Below are 22,024 nucleotides of genomic sequence, written 5' to 3'. Positions count from 1 at the left end.
TAATAGAAGAGGAAGATATTGTTATTCTTATTATAAATATATCTTTATATTAACACATAAACATATGGCTTCACTTTTAATAGCGCTCTCAACACTTTCTATATGTCACTCCTCCATCTTTTCACACTCACCTACATGCTGAAATTCACTTTAATGAAGCCACACTCCCCACCATTAGTACACATGAACTAGCATTAGAGTGATTTATTAGGCTGTTATTGGTCTTTTATTAAATCCTGATGAATGGCTCTGAATTCCTGGAAGCACTTTGCATTAAAATAGGAAAATGTCAAGTTGTCAAAAAATATCAACAGGCGTCAATACAGCAGAAAACAGTTGTGATCAGTCTTCAAAAGCTTGACTCTGTTGTCATAACACAAACACAAGTTCTGTTCTCGCTTTACAATCTGCGTCACTAACATGTACTTTGCCACCGATGCTATTTCAGTCATGCTTGGCAGTGTTATGAGTGCATCGTGCTGCCAACGATTTTTTATTGTCTCCACTCCGGCATGTACTGGTGCGGAAAAAATAATCAGAAGACTAAAACTAGAAACTAAATCAGATTTGAACACTGACTGGAAACATTAAAGTCTATCGGGATCTTTGGATTGTAATACAAACTGTTGAGATGAGAGTCTTGTGTCTCCTCACTCTCTGCCAGACCCACTCAGCTGCTCATTTGCTGATCTCTTACTGTGTTTTTATGTCACTCAATCACTCGTTCTGCTCGCTCTCGCTAACACTCGCTCACCCCATCGTCCTTTGTGTTTACATTGCAGGATCCATTTCTGCATGCGATTATGTTCAAGCAGGTGCGTGTAGTGCAAATTTAGTAACTGGTGAAACTGTAGGAACAATTACTTTACGTAGGCTCGAGGGTGTTTTTTGAGGCCCTTTCCCAAAAGGGAGTTTCAGTTATTTCTTTTGCTAACCTCCTGGAAGTCTAATAGTTTTAATTTTTATAGACCTGTTGCTCCTCTTGCTGTTTTTAATGGTTGCTGAATTGAAAAATAAACTTGTTTTGCATTAAAACTGGTGTTTCGGAGCACTACACTATCGCTACATGCTAAAATTAAAACTTAACCACTTAAATCCCTAAAACAGTCAAATGAATTCACATTTTTGCTGTTGTACGTTTTTTTTTTTGTTTTGTTTTTTTTAACCTCCTAAGACCCGAACTCTTCCACGGCATGCATTTTTAATTTCTCTTTGATGTTTTGGCATATTGGGGCCCGATGAATGTAAAAACAAAGAATTACCAGATTTTTTTTTTTTTACCTTATTTTTGTTTTTAAGAAAAATAAGAGCCACATATGAGGATATTTGTTTAAAAATTTGATAGAACAGTAGCAGTATAATGTCCTCGTAAGTGGATATCAGGCCCTTGTAGAGCAAAATGTAGTATTTTGGTCTAAATAACCCAAAATGTGATGTCCACATATGTGGACGCCAGGTCCTAGGAGGTTAAATTTAAATTGTTCACCATGAGCATTCATTGTGCACACAGTGCTAGAAACCCCAAGTGCAAGACTGGCATGTGTACATTTAATTTGAAACATACTTTACTGCTATTGTTATTTTTTAAATCTTCTCCAGGGACACTGACCTTAATCTAAGCAACTGCTGAAGAGATTAAATTGCACACAGCAGCTCATCAGCGAGGATGACAAACGCTGATGTTGAGGGAAACTAAACTCTTGTTTGCAAAGAGCAGAAGATTGCAAAAGTGTTTTCTTTAAGCATACAGTTGTTCAGAATTACGCTGCAGTGCGTAATTAGCCCCTCTTATAAGTGTCTAATAATCACATTTTTATCTTTATTTAGCCAGGGATGATGTGCTGAACAAGCAAGCTCTCATTAATTATAGGCAGCTCCACCTAGGACTGTTCTCCTGTTTACCACTGAGAGACTCCTGCAGGCCCAGGATATTAGAAAGGTCATGAGGTTTGAGCTATGACTTTTATTCTTCATGCATGTTTTGTAACTGTTATGCACTAGACGGTAATATCCAAAGGGCACATTCTCTGCTCCTCCAAAAGACTCAGTCGGTGCTCTTAACTCCTTCATAAGCTTTTGGAGAAAAGAGAAATGGAGTTTGTGTTCTTGTCGTAAGTTTAAGATATTCTCATTAGTCTCAATGTCTAGTGCAATGATGAAAGTCATTTTGTTGGAGAACTCCAGTGCAAAGGACTAAACATGAATGCATTAATCACAGGAGACCAGCAGTGCAGCACTAATGTTTTCTGTCTTGTGGTCAACTTGTGATTGACAGTTTAGTCAGTGCAGTGCGTCTATTATTGTAATTAAAGTGTTGTTTATCCTGAATGTTGTTACTGTAACCACGATTTGAATAGAACAAGAATGCTATAGCTAATGGCCCCTGAAATTCCACACTCTGTCCTCGTGTGCCATGACCCTGCGCTTTGTTTTAGGCCTATTGTTGCTCTTTCGTTGTCAACATTGCCTTATTCTCATTCAAAGTATTTATTTTCCTACAAGTTTGGACATGTTCTCTGGGGATTCCATGAAAGGCATTGTGGGAACTGTAGGACGTCATGCTTTACTAGATAAGACCTTTTAAAGACGTGATCACAAACTCCTGTAATGGACTTGAGTTTAATCTGAGACAGTAGTGAAGTTTCACTATATGTTGAATACTATTATACATTAGCATAGATCCATAGATATTAGTGTATATACTACTAACACAAAAATTAGGGTATAATATATTAACAGACAAAAGAACAACAAAAAACCACTCCAGATAACGCAGTTCTCTCCCCAGTCAGCTCTCTTTTCACTGAACAAGTTCAGTCTTTGTCAGTGTTATTTCCATCCACCCAAACCACCCTCATTAATAACGAAAATAGGCTAAATATGCAATAGACCTGTCCCCAATATACTTGTAATTATTTTCAGAGGAAAGACGTGTAATTTAACAATTCAAGTATCTAATATATTTCATGAACGTATCTGGTCATTGGAGCAAACTATTAAATGTGGGATGTAGGTCGCCAACAAAGGACCGAATAAACCTCCCTCCAATACTTTTCTCCTCGTGACTACGTGTCAGATGGTGATTCTCGTTGGCTCATATGGTCGCTGTCCACACCTCACCTTACACCAGACCCACATGCCAGCCTGAGTTTGCGTGCGCATTTATCCCCGCGAGCACGCGTTGGGAGCGCAAAGAGGGCGCACCGGTGTCAGTTTGCTCAAGCCCCTTTGTAGCGGTCGGTCGCTGGTGGCTGCGCGCAAGGCGTCTAGAAGCAGAAATTTGGGGAGTGGAAATTCCGCTGTTACTTTCACGTCTTCCTGACATTTCTGCTGCGGCGGTCAGTCAGTCGCTGAGAGCGGAGAGAGGCGGAGAAAGAGCTGAGCTGAAATAAGGAGTGAAAATCTGGAGAGCGGCGCTCCGATGTTCCCCGCGGCTGGGTTTCCTCTGAATACCGTTTAACTAGTGATTTCTCTTTTTCCATTTCCCACTTGGAAGTATGTCTGTCGCTCCCGTTTGGTGTCAGGAGTGAGAGGTCTGAGCAAGAGTCGCAAGCTCACGGCTGCCACTTTTGACGATCGGATTTTTCCTTTTGATTCTTCGTCTTGTTTTCTGCATTTGGATTATTTTTTTTCCAGGAGATGCCAAGTTGTTCCCTGACAGACGCAGGGCTGTGCTGCTGAAGCTCACAGGATGCTGGGGACCCTACAACAACCAGATTTCTTACTTTGAGACAAATCTCTGTTATTTTTCCTGTGTGGACGTAAACTCTGGACGTTTACCCACCCGTTTGCCTTTATTTTTTAATTTTTAATTTTTATGTTCTTTATTTTTTCATTTTAACAAATGTCTGTCTTGTGCTATCTAATAAGGATGCGTAGTGGATTGCTATTGTTCCTTTTCGCCCAAGTCTTCTTGGTTGCTTCGTTGACACAGACTGGTAGGTGTTGACGGGTTGAATGAATACATGTGGCTTGACAACAGGCAGTCTAGCTGAACGTTGATCCGTTTTACATCGTTTTGCACCATTGTTGCCTCTCACCTGTTATGCTTCGGCTCTCCCTTTGAGAGCACGTCCGCGGGGCTTCAAGTTAGACCACGCAAATACCGTTTTCAGTAGAATTCCTCCAACAGATGGAGGGGAAACGGCAATATGGATAAACCACAAAATACACGGAAACCGGATTATACTAATGTATAATATAGCGACGGAGGCGCAAATTACCTTGCAGCTGCAAACTAATACATACAGTCACTGAGGCACAACAATTCACTGTAATAAGTTTCCTTATTATAATAGAAAAATTAAACAATTTGTCTTTGAGGTCTGTTGGCTTCATCCATTCAGAGACGCATTTTGGAGCTTGGCGCTTGTTGTCATTGAAGCATGATCTTGGCTACAAGCAATTCATTAAATCATTCAGAGAGAAAATTAAATTTAATCATCCTGCCTGATTGCTGGCAAAGCAGCCCACCTCACCTTCATGGGCGTAATCACACCTTATGGTGCGGATGCAAAGGAACCTCACTTTATCCAACACCTTTTCTAAAAAAGTGTACGAGTGTAAAGTTTTAGAGAATTCTAGTGTGTGGATTTATAGTTCCGATGTGTGCCTGGCTTCTTGGCGCAAAAAAATATGTGTAATTTCTTTTTTTTTTAATTTCTGCTCTAGCGGTGGATATTTGGATTTATGTGCCCAAGCTGGAGTTGTTAGTGTCCTCCTCACTCCCACCCCTGCGGTTGCACTTAAATCTTTTACACCAGAATGCGCAATCAGTCAACATTACAGTGCAGCCTAGTGCCCAGAAATTCAATTTATCTCCTCTAACTGAACAACTTTCTTGCTTTTTTTGCGTTGTAGATAAATGCGGGGGGAGCATAGAGATGCACGCCGCGGACTACCTGACCTCCCCGGGCTATCCCAGCGCCTACCCACCGTCCCAGCAGTGCGTATGGGTGATTACCGCCCCTGAAGCGGGTCAGAAGATCCTCATCAACTTCAATCCGCATTTTGATCTGGAGGACAGAGACTGCAAGTAAGAGTTAACTCCTCTCGCTCTTCTCTCTCTGCCTCTCCCACCCTTCTTTGCTCTCTCTCCTCAATTCTGCCTGGATACAGTGTGAAACTGTGCCACCTATTGGTCAAGGAGATAGTTGTACATCTGTTCCCAGGAAACGGGGGTGCAGGGATGAGATATGGCGCTGAAGGTGCTGGCAATTACTTCAGAGGAAATGGGCTTTGATGGGTTTAGTAATTCATACATGATAAGGAGGCAGGCTGGACGGGCTTTTAGCATGATTTTAGGGGGGAGCAAACTCTGCAAAACTGGCTGCATCCGCTTTTGATTAATGAAGTTCACTTTGCTCATTGCTGAAATGGAGAAAGTGTTTACTTTTCATTTGGAAGTAGAGTTTACCTGTTTGTACTTGAAGAAGAAACGCTTTGTGTGCCTTTTTGTATGCAGCATTGGAATAATGATCAAATTTGATTTTTAAAATGGGTGGAAGGGCTGCTGTGTTGGCTTTTCTGAGGAAGATGTTGAAAGATAAACACGAGTCAGTTAATGCTTTTATCTGTAATCATGCTTCCTCTCCTGCTTTTTCTTGCGCTATTTATGAATCACAGTAACAAAAGAATACACCAGTGCATCCTGATATCTAACAAAAACATTTATTTCTTTAGGAAAGTTGCAGTTTTTGAGTTACTGTGAAGCTTTTGTGCTTTTCTTTGTCTTCCATCATAGTTAAGGAAATATATTCGAGTTTGGGAGCACTGGTCAGACAAAACAACGTAAGTGACGGGATGTTGTTTCCTGAGAACTTGTATTTTATATTTTTTATTTGTTTTTTTTTTGTTTTCCTTTTTGTGAAAATGATCATCAAAAGATAAATAAAGGTCTATTCAGCCTTATCGCTGTCACTGGAGGCAGTTTGGGTTATCGACTTTTTGAAAAAACATTCTTATAATGATACACACACGCTGGAATCATTCATGTGTGCGTCTCATGGTGCTTTCCTTTGAATTACTGTTCAGAACCTGTGAGCAAGCACCCATGCAGACACCCTTAAGCCACCCTCTTTGACAAAGAAACACACACTCAATTGTGCACGGCCGCACCACAACCCATGTGTTGCTGTTGTCCATAAATAAGCTTGTTTTTATGTCGGCTCCTCTGCCTTTTTTAAAAGCTCCATAAATGGCTCCTGTGTAAATCATGACTAGCTGTCCAGTGCTGTCTCACAGATGGGGTCCACCAATACTATTGGATCATGTTTCAGCACCAAGGGACTAATAAACCATTAGCGCTCGGGACAGATAGTGGATATCGTGTGTCTTTCGGGGGAATATACTCCGTCCACCGTGCTGAAAGCAAACAAGCTGAAAAGAATCTCCTTTGGAAGCTAATTCTGCAGTGACCCTATTTTGTGTGATAACCCAGGGAGCAGTATAAGCATGCAATAATGCTATTTAAGTACTTAATGAAATGTAATAAATCATGGCGATAAAATTTTCGACAGTGGCTGGCTGGCACTGCAGTAGATCTCGAACTGAACGTTATTGTCTCCCTAAATGACTTTTCCATAGGTTAATGTGCTGAAATAAGGCAGTTGTAAAATAAAATATTACAGTTTAATCAGGTTTTATCATGAGCAAATGGTTTTAATATTAACTAGAGACCATCTGGCTTCTGGTGTCGAGCAAAGCACCAACAGAGTGTGTTCAGGTTTTCGAAGATCAAGTTTTTTATGTCCAAAAGGTGGAAAAGTGTGAAACCAGGGGGGAAATGGAAGCATGAGCTGTATTGATCGTGTTGCTCTTCAGTGTTATGGGATTGTTCATTTTAGCCACACGTGCCTGATTCCATGTCTCGCAGTCAAGAGAGCCAACGTTTCCACATTATGATTGACGCGCCTGTGCCCGCTGAACAGCCTGACCACCCTGCAGCCACCTCAACATGTCATTTGGCTGTTTACTTAGGGGCCTCTCCGCTTTCCTTGATTGGTTTCATTATTTGTTGTGTGAGTTTATGTTGGATGATGATGGGGTGCAGCTCGTAGCTCTCTGACTTGGCAGGAGCGGTGTTGTTTTTGGGAACGAGTCAAATCTTCGAAATATGCCCGTCGAGGGGGGCCTTAAGCCTTTGGCAGCGCTGCGGTCCCACTTAAAAATTTCCTGAGATGATATCTTAGTTTTATTTCACTGGATGGATGGCACAGCGTCAGCTCCGGAGTATGATACGGCAGTTGGCGGGGGCATGAGTGGAAACAGGAACAGAATATAATGTTTTACTGTGAACTGAATGTCTGAAAAGTTGTGCGTTAATCTCTGTTGATAGACGAAGGCGGATGAGGCATTACACACCTGTTGTAGAACACCTGGGACAGCTACTGCTCACCTGAACGCCCTGTAGGTGCCATACATCACCCAGAAACAGTTTCGATTATTCATAAAATCATGTTTAAGCTAAAAATGTGAAAATGTATAAACCTGGAAGTATTTCAGACTATCACTTTAAGACTCTGTTTTACAGTAGTGAGTAACATGCTATTAAACTAAAAGCTGTAACAACAGCAATTTAACACCTTTTATCAGCCCAGTCAATAGCTGTCATCAGCTGTTATCAGTCCAATACATATGGTCAGTAGCTCTGAGCTAGCAGGCTTAGTTTGCTCTTATAATTGATTGTATTCAATGATTAGTAGATAAAAAGACACGTTATACAAGAGACCTCAGGCAGGATGCAGTGAATATGGAATTTATACAATGGTAAATATGGTGAGCTAACAAACAGAGCTTTGTAACATGTGCTTTATGATGTGAAAGGAAGCAATTTACACAAACAGTACTGTTTTTCTCACCTTAGTCTATTAGCTTTGCTGCCTTAATGCATCCAAGTGCTTTTGTTGCCAAAGCCTACCAAAGTGCTCTGACGCCTGACATTTTTTTTAAAAAGCCCCCTAACCCAAAAGACAGGTCTCAAACTCATGACTCAGTTTAAACTTGAATTGTTTATGCCTCTGCAGACTGTTTATAAGCTGGCAACACAATTCACATTACCTCTACTCAGCAGAAAGACGATCTAGAAGCAGGCAGCTTACAACAAGTACTAACAGCTACGAAAACTGATCATTGATTTAGGTCTCGTAACACACAACAATAGTAAATGTATTTTGGCTAATAAACTGATTAATTTGAAATGGTGCAAATTGCCAATTTCATCTTCAAAGAAGCCAAGATGATGCATTTGAATGGTCTGCTATGCCTAATCAATAGTCCAGAGAGCAAATTTAGTTAACTCTTAGAGGAAACAGGAAATCATCCAGTCTGAGAAGCTAAAAAGAACAAAAACGTGTTTTTCCATCTTTTTTTGTCTGATTAATGGCATAAATTAAACTATTGTCACTTACTTGTCTGCTAATCAACCAGTGTTTCAGTTTCCAAAGCACTACAATCATCAGTAACCTTCACAGCACCTTCACAGTGCTGGTTTGAAGTGTCTCGCTAACACACATTTGGAAATCCTACAAGGAAAATCAAGCCAGTGGCATTTAGGTTACAGTTTCTCAAATATCCCTGATTTTAAGATACTCTCCAAATTGAAATTCATTGTTGGAATGACAATCCCACCTCCTCCGTCATAGCATGTAGCCACTTGCCCATTTCTCCCAGTCCCATAATTAAATTATTGGACCAAAACAGAACAAACATGTTCCACTGCTGTGAAGCATGTCTGCAGTTAACTAGCCAAGCAGAGAAACCATAGCAGTGCTGTTCCACGAGCGAACGCCGGCTACATTTCCGACATCTGTGTCACAAAATATCTTCCCCGTGCAGCCTCATGACCCACGGTTTGTAATTATGATCCCTAATTACAGCATATGTAAAAATATATGTTTGTGAGCCTTGTTTTCTACAGGGGTGATTCATGAAGAAAGAAATCTGGGAGGAGCTGTGCACTAGATTTAGATGATCCATCAGTTTGGAAACAATGTACCTTTATCTGAAAAATAACACAAGTGTAACACACACCATTATAAGCTGCTGTTATTTAAAAAGAAATAAAAATGGAAGCATCTTTTTTTGTGGACTTTGAGGTCAAATAGATGGATCTGTGGTTCACGAGGCCATCGCAAGCTTCAGAAAAACAGTCAGTCTGTGGAAGTAAAAGGTCGTTGTTGGAATTATCACCCAACCTCTCAAGTGACAAATTCTGTGCTCGGTGAACAGACGAGAAGCAGTAACACTTTTTTTTCAGACACATTAAGATCCGTCGGCTCTTCTTCTGTAGCCAATCTGGAGCCGCACCAGAACAAGACTTGTCTCACGTCCACGTCTGAAATAGCGTGGCCGACAAAGTGAATCCCCGTGGAGCGTGGTAAAATAGAGCAGAGGCATGGGTAAGGAACATGCGTCGGTGGCCGGATAATTTGGGACATCTTTTTAGGAGTTGGCTGAACTGTTGCCTCCTACATGAGGCTGAACTGGCACAGCGTGCACCTCACACATACACAGCACGCACACAAACACAGGCAGCCTAAACTTTCTGTCACTTACATTAAGCCTCGTGTTCAGACGTCGATGCACGCTGCTACAGTACGCACAAACCACACATCCTCATGCGCACATTCATACTGATGCATTAAAGGTAACTTCAAAAGGAAATCTGCCATTTCTATCTCCTTTCAGTGATGGATATTGTCTTTGAGCAATTTTGTTGTTCGGCTCTCATCTTTCTTTCATGTAGATAAATGTCCAAATGCATAAAGAAAAATCACGCGCATAAAATGAAATAAATGATAGATTAAAGGGAAAATGTGAACCTAAAATCCTGGATAAGCATAAAAAGTGGGAAGGTTAAAGGCAACATACTGGGGCTCTAATTCAGTTTTGATCATTCGGATAGCAGGTAAGTGAATATCGTTTGGAAGGACAGAGTACTGAACGTGACTCACTGAATACAAAAAAGCACTGAAGCGATTCTGAGGCCTCTTTGTGAAACAACAGTTTCAAAGATTTGTTGAGTTTTGCTTCTGTCACCAACATTTTTTTTTGGTTACCAGCCACATCAAAGAAGAGACAAAGAAGAGGTCTGTCGTGGATTTCATAGCCCAATTTGGCTCAAATACATCTACAGTTATATGAAAGGGACTCACATGATTCTTTGCAGTTCTGTGAAAAAGTATGACGATGCAATGCAGTAACTTGAAGTGATTGTTTACTGTATGATTTTTTTTTTTTTTTGGCCCATTTTGCTTTACAACTTTTCAATTCAATTCAATTCAATTCAATTTTATTTATATAGCGCCAAATCACAACAAAAGTCGCCTCAAGGCGCTTCATAGATACAGAGAAAAACCCAACAATCATATGACCCCCTATGAGCAAGCACTTTGGCGACAGTGGGAAGGAAAAACTCCCTTTTAACAGGAAGAAACCTCCGGCAGAACCAGGCTCAGGGAGGGGCGGCCATCTGCTGCGACCGGTTGGGGTGAGAGAAGGAAGACAGGATAAAAGACATGCTGTGGAAGAGAGACAGAGGTTAATAACAGATATGATTCAATGCAGAGAGGTCTATTAATACATAGTGAGTGAGAAAGGTGACTGGAAAGGAAAAACTCAATGCATCATGGGAATCCCCCGGCAGCCTACGTCTATTGCAGCATAACTAAGGGAGGATTCAGGGTCACCTGGTCCAGCCCTAACTATATGCTTTAGCAAAAAGGAAAGTTTTAAGCCTAATCTTAAAAGTAGAGATAGTTTCTGTCTCCCGAATCCAAACTGGAAGCTGGTTCCACAGAAGAGGGGCCTGAAAACTGAAGGCTCTGCCTCCCATTCTACTTTTAAATACTCTAGGAACAACAAGTAGGCCTGCAGAGCGAGAGCGAAGTGCTCTAATAGGGTGATATGGTACTACAAGGTCATTAAGATAAGATGGGGCCTGATTATTTAAGACCTTGTATGTGAGGAGCAGGATTTTGAATTCAATTCTGGATTTAACAGGAAGCCAATGAAGGGAAGCCAAAACAGGAGAAATATGCTCTCTCCTTCTAGTCCCTGTCAGTACTCTTGCTGCAGCATTCTGGATTAGCTGAAGGCTTTTCAGTGAGTTTTTTGGACATCCTGATAATAATGAATTACAGTAGTCCAGCCTGGAAGTAATAAATGCATGAACTAGTTTTTCAGCATCACTCTGAGACAGGATATTTCTAATATATTTAATATATCTAATATTTTCTTCAGGTCATTGTACTTTGTGGGCATTTGTTTATGCACGGCTCTCTCTGAGGTCTGGACTTCGACTGGGCCACTTCTTCACTTAATTCTTTTCTTTCTCAGCCGTTCTGTTGTAGATTTGCTGCTGTGGTTGGGATCATTGTCCCAACCACAGCAGCATAGGATGTGCTGCAGTATCAGCCAAGTTTTAGCTGTTGGACAGACATCCTCACATTTGACTCTAAAATACTTTGGTATGCAGAGGACTTCATGGTTGATTAAGTAACAGCAAAGTGCCAGGTCCTATGGCTGGGAGGAAAAAGCCCAAATCATCACCCGTCCACCACCATGCTTGATAATGAGGTGTTTGTGCTGATTTGCTGTCTTTCGTTTTTGCCAAATATGGTGCTGCACATTAAGGCCAAACATCTCTAATTTGGTCTCATCTGTCCAAAGGACATTGTTCCAGCAGTCTTATGTTCAGATGCAGCTTTGCAAACCTGAGCTGTGCTGCAAGGTTGTTTTTAGAGAGAGGAGGCTTTTACCTGGTAACCTTTCCAAACAAGCCCTACTTGTTCAGTCTTTTTGTAATTGCACTGTCACAACATTTAACAGTCAACATCATAACTGAGGCCTCTAGTTTTTTGCAGTTTCCCTGAGCGCTGAACGGTCTGACTTTGGAGTGAATTTGATGAGATATCCACTCCTGGGAAGATTATGGCTTGTGTCACAATAAACCTGAATACTCCAGACCAGCGAACTGATAAAACTTCTGCTTTTATAGAGGTGCCCACACTTGATGATGATCAATTAATCAAATGCATTTCATTAGCAGCACCTGGCAGCTACCTGGCCTCTTAATTCTGGTTGAAGCAGGAAGGTGCAAATAAAGAGAATTCAGAGTTGGGATTTTGTGAAGTTCAGCTAGTCGCTGTTTCAGTTGGTGAACAGTTATAAACAGTCTTAACAATGCTGAGCTTAGAGAGAACAGAGAGAACCAGAAAATCCAAAACAGAGGAAGCTATCAAAGCTGTGTCACATGACCTCAAGGCTTTCCAGCACCACCAGTTTAATAAACATACAAGTGGATTTCAGTGTGATTCATATGTGGAAAAACACTGGGGTTCTTTGTTTTAGAACTGGGTTACACTCCACATCACATGCACCCTGCTGCCAGGTTTTTATCATCATGTAGATTTTTTAAGTGTGATTTACTACAAGTTCGTCGTATCGGTCTGCATTAACATGGGTTAAAAAAAATAAATGAGTGTAAAATACACAAGTAAAAACTCTCCTTTCGGTGATGGAGATGAAACAGGGTATAGGGTCCGTTTGAGTAAAAGTAGGCACGGCTAAGAAGATAATTAGAGTAGTTAATCACAGCTGCAATTTGTGGACTGCCTCGTGATAATAAATAACATTATAAGGATATCTATGTTTTTTTTCCCCTTTTCTCTACCCAGCAACACATTTAAATTTGATGCAGCTTGACATTTCAGGAACATACAGCGAACTCGTCATCGTACAGAGGAGAGGCTGGAGGGGGAGAGGAAAAAAGGAAAAAGGGAGAAAAATAGAGTTCCTCCAGAGTGTGACGGAAGGACCAGTTGCTCCTTACAGTTTGTCTCGAGGCAAAGCGCTTCATGATAAGTTAGAAAAATGCCCCAGCAGAGACACAGTCACAGGACCGACATCTCGTAGCCCGGAGGTGTCACATGAATGGAAACGTACTGTTAGAGGGCATTTGTGTTGCGTGTGTAATGGTTGGTGGAGCTCGTGTTTTCAAAGTTGATTTCATGTTCTCATTTCTATTATTATTCCCAGTATGTCTCACTTATTTATATATATATTTTGCTGAGGCATGGTGTGATGTGAAGAAATGAAGAATGGATCATTGGAAAAGCTTGTTTCTTTTCTATTTTGCAGTAACATTTATTTCAATGAGGAGAGATCACTTGGAGGAATTGAACATGATTTATTAAGATAGAGAAAATAAAGTATTTGGGGATTAGACTCCGATGGCCCATCATGGCTGAAAGGAATCCCAGCGGTGATAGGATTTAGAACAGGACCCCACGGAGTCGAGACGCTGGTGGTGGTGGAGAAGATGGAGATTATGGGTTGAATAGAGCTCTGGCTGAGGTTTCTGAGGTGGAGATGGGGAGGATGTGAAAATGACGGAGAGCACAGATTTAAACCCTGCGACGCTGAGCCTGATTGGCTCAAAGAAGGCGGACAACTAGATGATCGGACTAGAGTAATGGTGTCGGTATTGATTCAAGATTCAAGATTCTTTATTCGCCACATGCATAGTTATACAAGTATAACACTCAGCGAAATGTAACCTGACTCGCTCCTCGACTTGTGCAAAAGTACATTAAGTGAATTAAATAAGAATAGACAATCTGAACATTTTACAAAATAGACAATATGAACATATTTCAAATTAAAAGAATTTGAAATGTACATTGTGCCGGTGGGTTTAGAGTGTCTAGAAGAGAGTCTTGTCTCAGTCACTTATGGATGATGTGAGAGGGCGGGCGTGTGTGGTGTTGGGGGGGATGTTATGGTTTAGGGCCCAGATGGCTTGGGGATAGAAGCTCCTCTTGAGTCTCTCTGTCCTTGCCCGGATGATGCGGAACCTTCTACCGGATTGCAGAAGTTGGAACCGTTTGTTGCCAGGATGGGACGGGTCCTTCAGGATCTGCGCTGCTCTAGTCCGGCATTGGAAAGCCGTAGCACAAAAGCAGCCAGGAAAGCAGGCAGATCAGTGATTGTTCAGTGATTCCTTACTGAACTTATGCATAAGCTTCATTTAGTTGACCCCAGTGTTTTAGGCAACAACGAAGAAGAGTCAGCAAAACTAATATAGCTTTAAGGCAAGACCAGTAAGAGTTATATATAAGATTTAAGCTAGATCAGACAATATTATTGTCGCTTTGCAACCCACATTTTCACTCCACTTCTTCCTTTACGTGGCGTGTCCTACTTAATCATTGTCATGTCTGTCGTTACTGATACTTGCTCCATCCTGTAATGAGGTCTTGCCGCTGCTATCTCCTTCTGCATCTTTCCATTTATATGTATGCACATGGAACGGCTGGGAGGTATGCTCTCCTCCCGTAATGGAGGGTCAGGGAGGCCCCAGGACAGAGCTAGGCAGCCAGATATAAATTACTGCAGATGGAAATAACTATAGAGGTCCTGACTGAAATACACTTTATTGCAAAATAAAATAAGAGAAGAAAGTGTGATGGGCAGCGACACTGTTACACAGACTGAAGGAGTGTAGGAGAAGCTTGTTTGGGCTTTTTATTAGGTGCTTTGAGGACCTCCACAGGAAACAAACCCTGGTATAAAATAGATGGTAGAATCAAATTAATGGACGCACGCGTTTATGGATGGGCCGATAAAAGGATGGAATTCAGTGTGATGGGAATAAATGTCAGAATGGATGGATAGATTGACAAATGATTGGCAAGATATGAGTGTTTTTGATGAAAAATTACATATAGGCGACTGGGTGACTGAGAGAAGCATGACACGATTAGTGGATAAAAGGGTGTTTACCGAATATATGAATACATTTGAACGAACTTTGTTCCCTCCTCTTCTGAAAGTGTGCGTTTATACCACATCAAAACACGTCGTCTTGAATGTCATCCTTTGTTTTGTGGCTTTAGACCGAGGCGTCGCTTCACCCGCCCCGCGCTCTGAATTCTCAGCATTCACTCTGACTTTGCCATTTTCAGAGGAAAAATAAAAGCCTCCCTTCCAGATGGTTGTACTTTTCAGCTCCACAGCGACCACACAAAACAGGAAGGCTGAATGTGCTGCTGTCACTCCACGAGTGACTTGTGGCCCAAAAAATTGAGGCGGGAGCCTTCAAAAATAATTTAGCTGTTTGTTTTGTGTTTTTCTTCTATCTGTAACTTTAAAGCACAAAAGCACAATGAGGATTAAGTCAGCGTCATCGTGTTTGCATTCTGAATGAACAGTTGTAGTGTCTTATGTAATATCATTTCCATTTTTTTCAGTAATGCACAAACAAATTTGTGATTTCTCGAGTACATTTGTAAAAATAGCAGGCACACCGGGACTATTTAAACTTGTAAAGCAGACCACCTTAAAGCTTTCCTTTTACGCATCCATGTCTGGCAGTGGTTTGACTGCAGGCTGGTGGTTGTTTTTGACTGTAAAGCCAATCTCATAGTGGCCCCTGACAGCCCTCAGCCTCCACTGCAGGATGCCTGTGGGTGCAGATGGGGGCAACAAGAGGCCCCGGGAGCAGTGGACTCGCGTGCCTCGGTAGAGTTGCGTGGTAGCTACACAGAGAGTGACAGAGAGCCGAAGCCGACAACCAACACCGTGATTGCATGCCGAGAGATCCTCAGCGATACAGAGACAAAGACTTAATGTTCCTTCTACAGATCTAACAATAGCTGCAATCATAAAAACCTGCATGCTTTCTCCTTTTTTAAAAATGAGCACTAAGCTTCAATAGAAATAGAAATACACACTGAGGACTGAAGTTTGATCGTTTAATCCTGTGTGGTCAGAAAAAACGTTCAGCTTTTTATAGAAAAGGGAAAATCTGCTTCATAAGAAGAGATGAAGATTAAGCCAAAGGTTAGAGAGTGAAGTGATAAAAGCAAAGAAGGATGAAAAAGAGATCAGAAGGGCACTAATATCCTCAGAGAGACAGCGAGCGTCATGCTGGTTGGCACGGTCAGTCTGATCCTGACCTCAGCGACAGACCTCTCACTGTTTCTCTCCACCTCCTCCACCCTCAGGCTGTCCTGTCACTTGTTTGATCCAGTCGCCTCCTGCCATTACTTTCTTTTTCTCTGTCCGTCGTCTTGCTCTCTTCTCCCTGTGAACTCAGTGTGCACTTGCTATGTTTTCATCCCACGTTCTCCCCTGCTCGCCATATGCTCTCCCTCTCTGCTTGATTTGACAAATGATGGTGAACTTTAAACCGTGTGCAACCTGAGCTCTCGGCCCTGTTTGACAAAAAACAAACACAAAACGATAACTGGCCAAATTACAGCCTACCAGCATTTGCTTTTGTCTGAACCACATTATCATAGAAGACGATATTTGCGAAGGTGTAAGAATCGGCTTTTTAAAAAAGGGTCGGTGAGCACCCAGAATAACTGAGATGTAGTGGCCTTAGATAGAAATGTGTGCATACACAACCAGAAAACAGAGTCCTTATCTCTGTTGTTTACCAGATATTGCACGTAACTTCTCAAAGATCTCATATATCCATTAACTGCAAGCCATGAGAGAACTAGCAGGGGTAATCTGACAACCTAGGGTGAAACTGAGTTTTCTGTTTTCATGCCTCCTAATTAGGAGCTTAAGATTAAATTTATAAGATTATGAAGGATTTAGAAGTTTTGATAAGCTCATAGGAATCGTGCAAAATATGTGACAGCTTTAAGGACACCCTGCACTCAAAATAAAGTCATGCAGGAAAAAATACAAGGAAACCTCTACAAAGAGCATAAGGAGACACCTCAATCAAAGAACTCAGAGCTTTGAGTTATTTAATGGTGATTGTTTGGTTGATTGGATCTTTTTGAGGCCCTTAAAAGAAAAAATAAATATTTCTTTTAGGAAAAACACACCGAATGAAAGCACTTTACAATAACTGACAGTTAGATTTACAGATCTGGCTGGTGCGAGGTTTTTAGAATTTATTTAGCCGTGAATGCAATAATTGACATCCACCATTTAGTACGAACAGAGGTTAAACACTGGCGAACAAACAGACTTTCACCAGCTGACTTCACTCTTTCAGCAGCAAATATTTGTGTAAAAGGAGGAAGGGTGAACTCTGAATCCTGCTATTGTTTCTCTTATGTAAGTTAATATTGTTTAGATTTGCCTTTTTTAAACAATTACAGGCCCCGAATTCTGTGAATCAGCTCTCACATATGGAAACACTGATTCACACTGAGGCAGGCATTAAACAATAGCGCACATACCAGCTAAGCAAACACAAAGTCAAGTGCATGCACACACACACGCGCGCGCAATAAAACTAACAATGTGTTGTGAATGTAATCACAGCCATTGTGGACTCATCAGTGAACTACACACACAGACAGACACTCACACTTTCACACACAAATGAAAACACATGTCAGATTAGATCCTTAACGAGCAGATTAGCAGGGAGAGAGCTTGCAGGGGGGAGAAAGGGGGAACCTAGTCGACAATGTCACACACACACACAGCTGCAATCATAGGATTTACAGGACACACTCGCTGATACACTCCAGATGTCCTCAAAGCAACACACACTCACACACTTATACATCAGAGGGCATCAGAGGGCATCCATCAGAGTAAACAGCTGGATTTAACGGTGATGATAAAGCTTGTTTTGAACTCTTTTTTTCTTTTTTTTTCAAGCTTCCATTGGTTGTTATCTAATCTTCTGTTCAACTTCAATATAACTGATACACAGTAAGCACTAAAATGACAGATGGTAGTGAATAAATGTTTCATAAATTGCTGGATGGGTTGAATAAGTTTGGTGATTTTTATCCGAAGAGGCGTTTAAGTATAAGCATCGCCTTTAGGATTATATTTCATGTGGTGCTGGTTGGATATGGCTTCCTTTAAATCTTAAGAGGTTTTCAGGTTTTAGCTTGGCTTAAGTGATTATTCAGGTTTGTTTTGATACACAAGACTCTTCTCTGAAATGTTGGTTGCAACATAGAATTGTGTTGCAATCAAAGTTGAAATCTGCTGCTCTGTATTTTTGTACAAATGCAATACACAGTCTCTTCATTTTTGCCCTTTACTTCTGGATTATTTGTTCCTGATAGCACATAAGAATCTACTTAAGACAGTTTTTCTGGATTGAAGTCCAGCCAGAGCAGCTTTCACACTTCAGCAAAGCTCTCAGGGAAAACGGGGTCTGGCCCAGCAGTTGGCTGTGGTGTAAAAATGCCCCTGTGTGAACTTTGAGACACCTCTAAAATAGGATTCCCAGACATGTCTTTAGAGAGAGAAAAGAATCCTTGTGATTTGTTTGTTAAATGCATAAAAATCAAAGCGACCACACTGCTCCTCATCACCAAACGTAACGACTTCACTCCTCGTGCTTCAGTTTCGATCCGACTTCTGTGAAAACAAGGACAGGTCAGGCTCGGGATATGAGGGTTAGAGGTCGGTCAAGGGGTCAAACTGTGTTTTGACCCCCTTCAGGGAGGACGAGCAGCTTGAGGGGCTTTTAAATATGCGTAACAGGGAACCAGCCCTCAGTGCAGTCTGAATGGCAGTTCAGTTGCGGGATGGACAACAGCCTTTTTCTTCTTTAGCTTGTAAAGGAATGTGTTGTATCTGTCTGGGTAGAAACATCCAGAGTGACCTCTGAATGAGACACGCAGGCAGAACATACACATGCATACACATCTTGCGGGCAGATGATAAACAGACGGAAATGTGTGGGAGGCATAAGCAAAAACACACAGATATATGCACAAATTAAAAATTAGACCAATGCATGCATGTATGAATGAATGCATTCATTGTGTTGACCCAGCCCAGCTAACAGACACATTTGGGCCTAATCTGAGCTACGTGTTGCACTTACAGCTCATTTGCAGCCCAAAAGTCTTGAGCTATGTTTGACGTGAACAACAGCAAATATTTTGTGAGCTACCTTCATAAGCTACCTGACATTTGGCCAATATAAGGTGAACCTGCGGCTGAGTTAAAGCAGCCAGACCAGAATCAATGCCACCATTCAAGTTCAAATGTGGCCCCAAAGAAAACCAGTGATTTCTCCCAATACTAGTTGCTACTATCTAGAAAAACTTTGAGAATAACTTGATACTTTACTTTCATGTGAATAAACTTTAGTGCAGTGTGTCTGTGTCTTTCTTAGTTTAACTTTTGCATACATTGCAAAGCACAGTGAGTGGGGGTAGGTGACTCTGCATAATGAGCTGTAAGTAGTTTTGAATTAGACTGATGAATCAAGGAAACTCCCCAGGAAATGCTGCATTAGTCACCAGAGATATTTTGTGCTGTTCTTTGCTAACATTTAGTATAGTGCACATTTATTTGAGCAATAACAGGAAATAGTCGGTGTGTTTAGATGAACAGATAAGACACATCGGTTATAACTGCCGAACATTTTTATTATGAGAAATGGCGATTAGTGTTAATTGAATGAGGAGAATGTAGTTCTGTTTGGCTCTTTGGAGAATGTGCATCAACTTTTTGGTTGTTGAATGATGAGAAATGTTTCAGCTTTCCAATTAGAACATGCTGTTGTTTTAAAAACTCTAATCCTATTGTTATTCATCTTGCTAAAGTGTTAGCGTGGAGCTCCAGAAACAGTAATCCTCAAATAATACGAGACTCATTTGGGTGTTTATGTTTTTATTACTGAAAAGCCAATTTTGCAAATGGGCTAATCTCCATATAACTTGGTTTATTTTCCAAATGTTAGTCATTAAGTCCCAACACCAGGAGGCAGTTCTGCTCGGTATCATCTTTCTGTCAGAATGAAGACTGTTTCGCAGCCTCTGAGTGTTTGCTCTTTATCTCTCTATCTGCCTCCATGTCTGTCTGTCAGCAAGCGTCCATCGCTGCACACTGAACAATCCCTGCTAGAGTTTCTATATTTGTGTCTGAATAGGGTTGGATAATTAATCTCACATGTTTTTGGAAACTAGAGAGGAGAATGTATAGCGGGGAAAGCCTCTCTGTGAATGCAAATGAACTTGTCGAGTGCTAACGCATGTCAAAGTGCAGTGGAAGTGACAGTGTGTTTATTGCTTTGACCCTGGATCACTTCAGAGAGGTGAGGATTGAGTGTCGGTTGACAAAGGGTCTTTTTCCTCCCAAATCTCTCAGGTACAAAGTGAGAAGTTTGGAGTTTTTCAGGATTCAGACTCAGAAACGCCCTGCTGTGTTTATTGAAGTCTAAAGTTACCCAGGCATACTCAGGATGTAGCAAATTTTATGAAGCTGATTAAACTTTATCTCATTTTCTGCGCTCACAGGAAACACCTGGATTTTTATTACTTGTATAAAACATACAGGCTTTAGCTCATCTTTTTTTTTTTTTCATAAAACAAAAGCACTTTGAGCAACGGAATAACTTTCCAACTCTCCAAAATGTCGACTCTGACGTTCGTTCTTTTCACCTTTTCCACATTAAACACCGACGAGTTTGCAGCAAATCTCATTTCATCCTTCTGGGTCCCTAAACAGTCTGTCTAAGAAAGCGGAGGGGAAAACGGTGTTCTCTTTCCCCTTTCTGCTGGATTAAGGCTTCCTAAATGAGAACAAATTCCACCTCCTCCTCGCCTCCGTTTTAATTTCCCAGAAGGATTGCGCTGCCGTGGCTTTGTATCTGCACGGCCGAGGTGAAGGATGAGGATATTCATACTTTGGCTGCTTGGCCCAATTTATTTTTTGGGAAAACTTCTTGTGACTGTTTAATCCTATTGGCTTAAATTGGATTTGCTTTAATATGTTTTCTCAGTTTTTGAGATTCATCATCATACCTCAGTTACAGAGTCTCATGAACAATTTATCTAGGACCAAATTTGCATGTAGGTTCAGGGTATTTGATTAGCAGCCATGGTCATTGATCATCTAAGTCTGTTAGATGTGAAATGACTGTTGTGTGTGATAAGTGTGTCCTTAACTGCTGAATTTGAGAGTTAGGTCATTTTTTCTGATGCTATTCTTAATCTCAAGGCTGGCATAAGCTGCTGGGTCGGGTAGAAGTGATGAATTATGTGACACCACATATTTTACTTGTCACTGTAGACTTGCCAACCGCTTTCTCTAAACCCTTACATGCATAATCTTTGGACCATGTAAAAACAGGATATTCAAGAAGCAATGATACACGTTTATCAACACATCTGGTGAAGAACCAGCACAGTCTCACAGCCAGGCAATTTTCTCCTAGCTGGAGTCCTCTGCTGATGCACTGTAACACTGAGAGCAGCTTTTGTCCTGGTTAGCACAGCTTGGCATCACATTTGAACACCTTCAGCACCACTATAGCACCATCTTTCCACGTGCAGTTTGTCTATTGTAGAGTCAGCTAAAGAAGCCCCGTTAGGAAGCTTCGAGCTGAGCATTCATAGCCTAACCAGCTTAGTGACTGTCAAACTGAGGACATTGGGATTGACAAGTTGCTAGCCAATGAGCACTGCCTGGATAATCCTCATTTCTGACTCTAAAGACTTCTGACTCGACTCCAAAGTCTTCTATGCAACCAGAACTCTTTTGGCACCAAAGAAGGCGCTTCAACATTTGCTTCACTTATCACACCCAGAAAGTTCATCGTTTTCTATCAAATATCAGGTTCGAATGAAAGGAAACGGTGAAAACAAATGGTCTCTCTGTCGATAGCCGACGACACCACTATTCTGTTACGGTGAACGGATGGGAGTCGGGCGCAGACTGAAAGACTGAATTCTGCACCTGGTATTTTTATTCACAAAAATACCAGGTGCAGAATATATACAGGTGGGGAGAAGTCGGGGGTGCCAGGGTCCACAGGTCCTCTCACACTCATATTCCAAACACAGTTCCACACGCTCCTTCCACACTCGCTCGCTCCGCTGGGGGGAAATCTTCACACAGCCACGCCAAACAACTCACTCTCAGGGTTCCAAAAGGCAGGGTTAGAGGTTTACAAGAGACGGAGGTCACAACCAGGAAACAAACTCGCGGAGGAAAGCTTTTCTAATTTTCACAAAGCTGGGATTTTACACTAACGTGTCTAGCATCCAGCGAGAAGAGGCTCCAAGTCCCGGCC

General features: G+C 41.4%; 1 protein-coding gene across 1 annotated transcript in view; it reads left to right on the top strand.

Annotated features, from left to right (window-relative positions):
- The first annotated feature begins 3,076 nt into the window (after window positions 1-3,076).
- Window positions 3,077-22,024, top strand: part of LOC146368075 (neuropilin-1a-like) — a 97,219-nt gene continuing 78,271 nt past the window's right edge. The window contains exons 1-2 of the mRNA XM_084913277.1: window positions 3,077-3,938; window positions 4,861-5,035. Of these exons, the coding sequence (XP_084769403.1) occupies window positions 3,845-3,938; window positions 4,861-5,035 (269 nt within the window). The 5' untranslated portion in view covers window positions 3,077-3,844. The remainder of the gene's footprint in view (window positions 3,939-4,860; window positions 5,036-22,024) is intronic.

Source organism: Perissodus microlepis, chromosome 18, assembly GCF_051167445.1.
Source record: "Perissodus microlepis isolate ML-2025 ecotype Zambia chromosome 18, ASM5116744v1, whole genome shotgun sequence".
Classification (NCBI taxonomy): domain Eukaryota; kingdom Metazoa; phylum Chordata; class Actinopteri; order Cichliformes; family Cichlidae; genus Perissodus; species Perissodus microlepis.
This window is presented reverse-complemented; position numbering and strand designations above follow the sequence as displayed.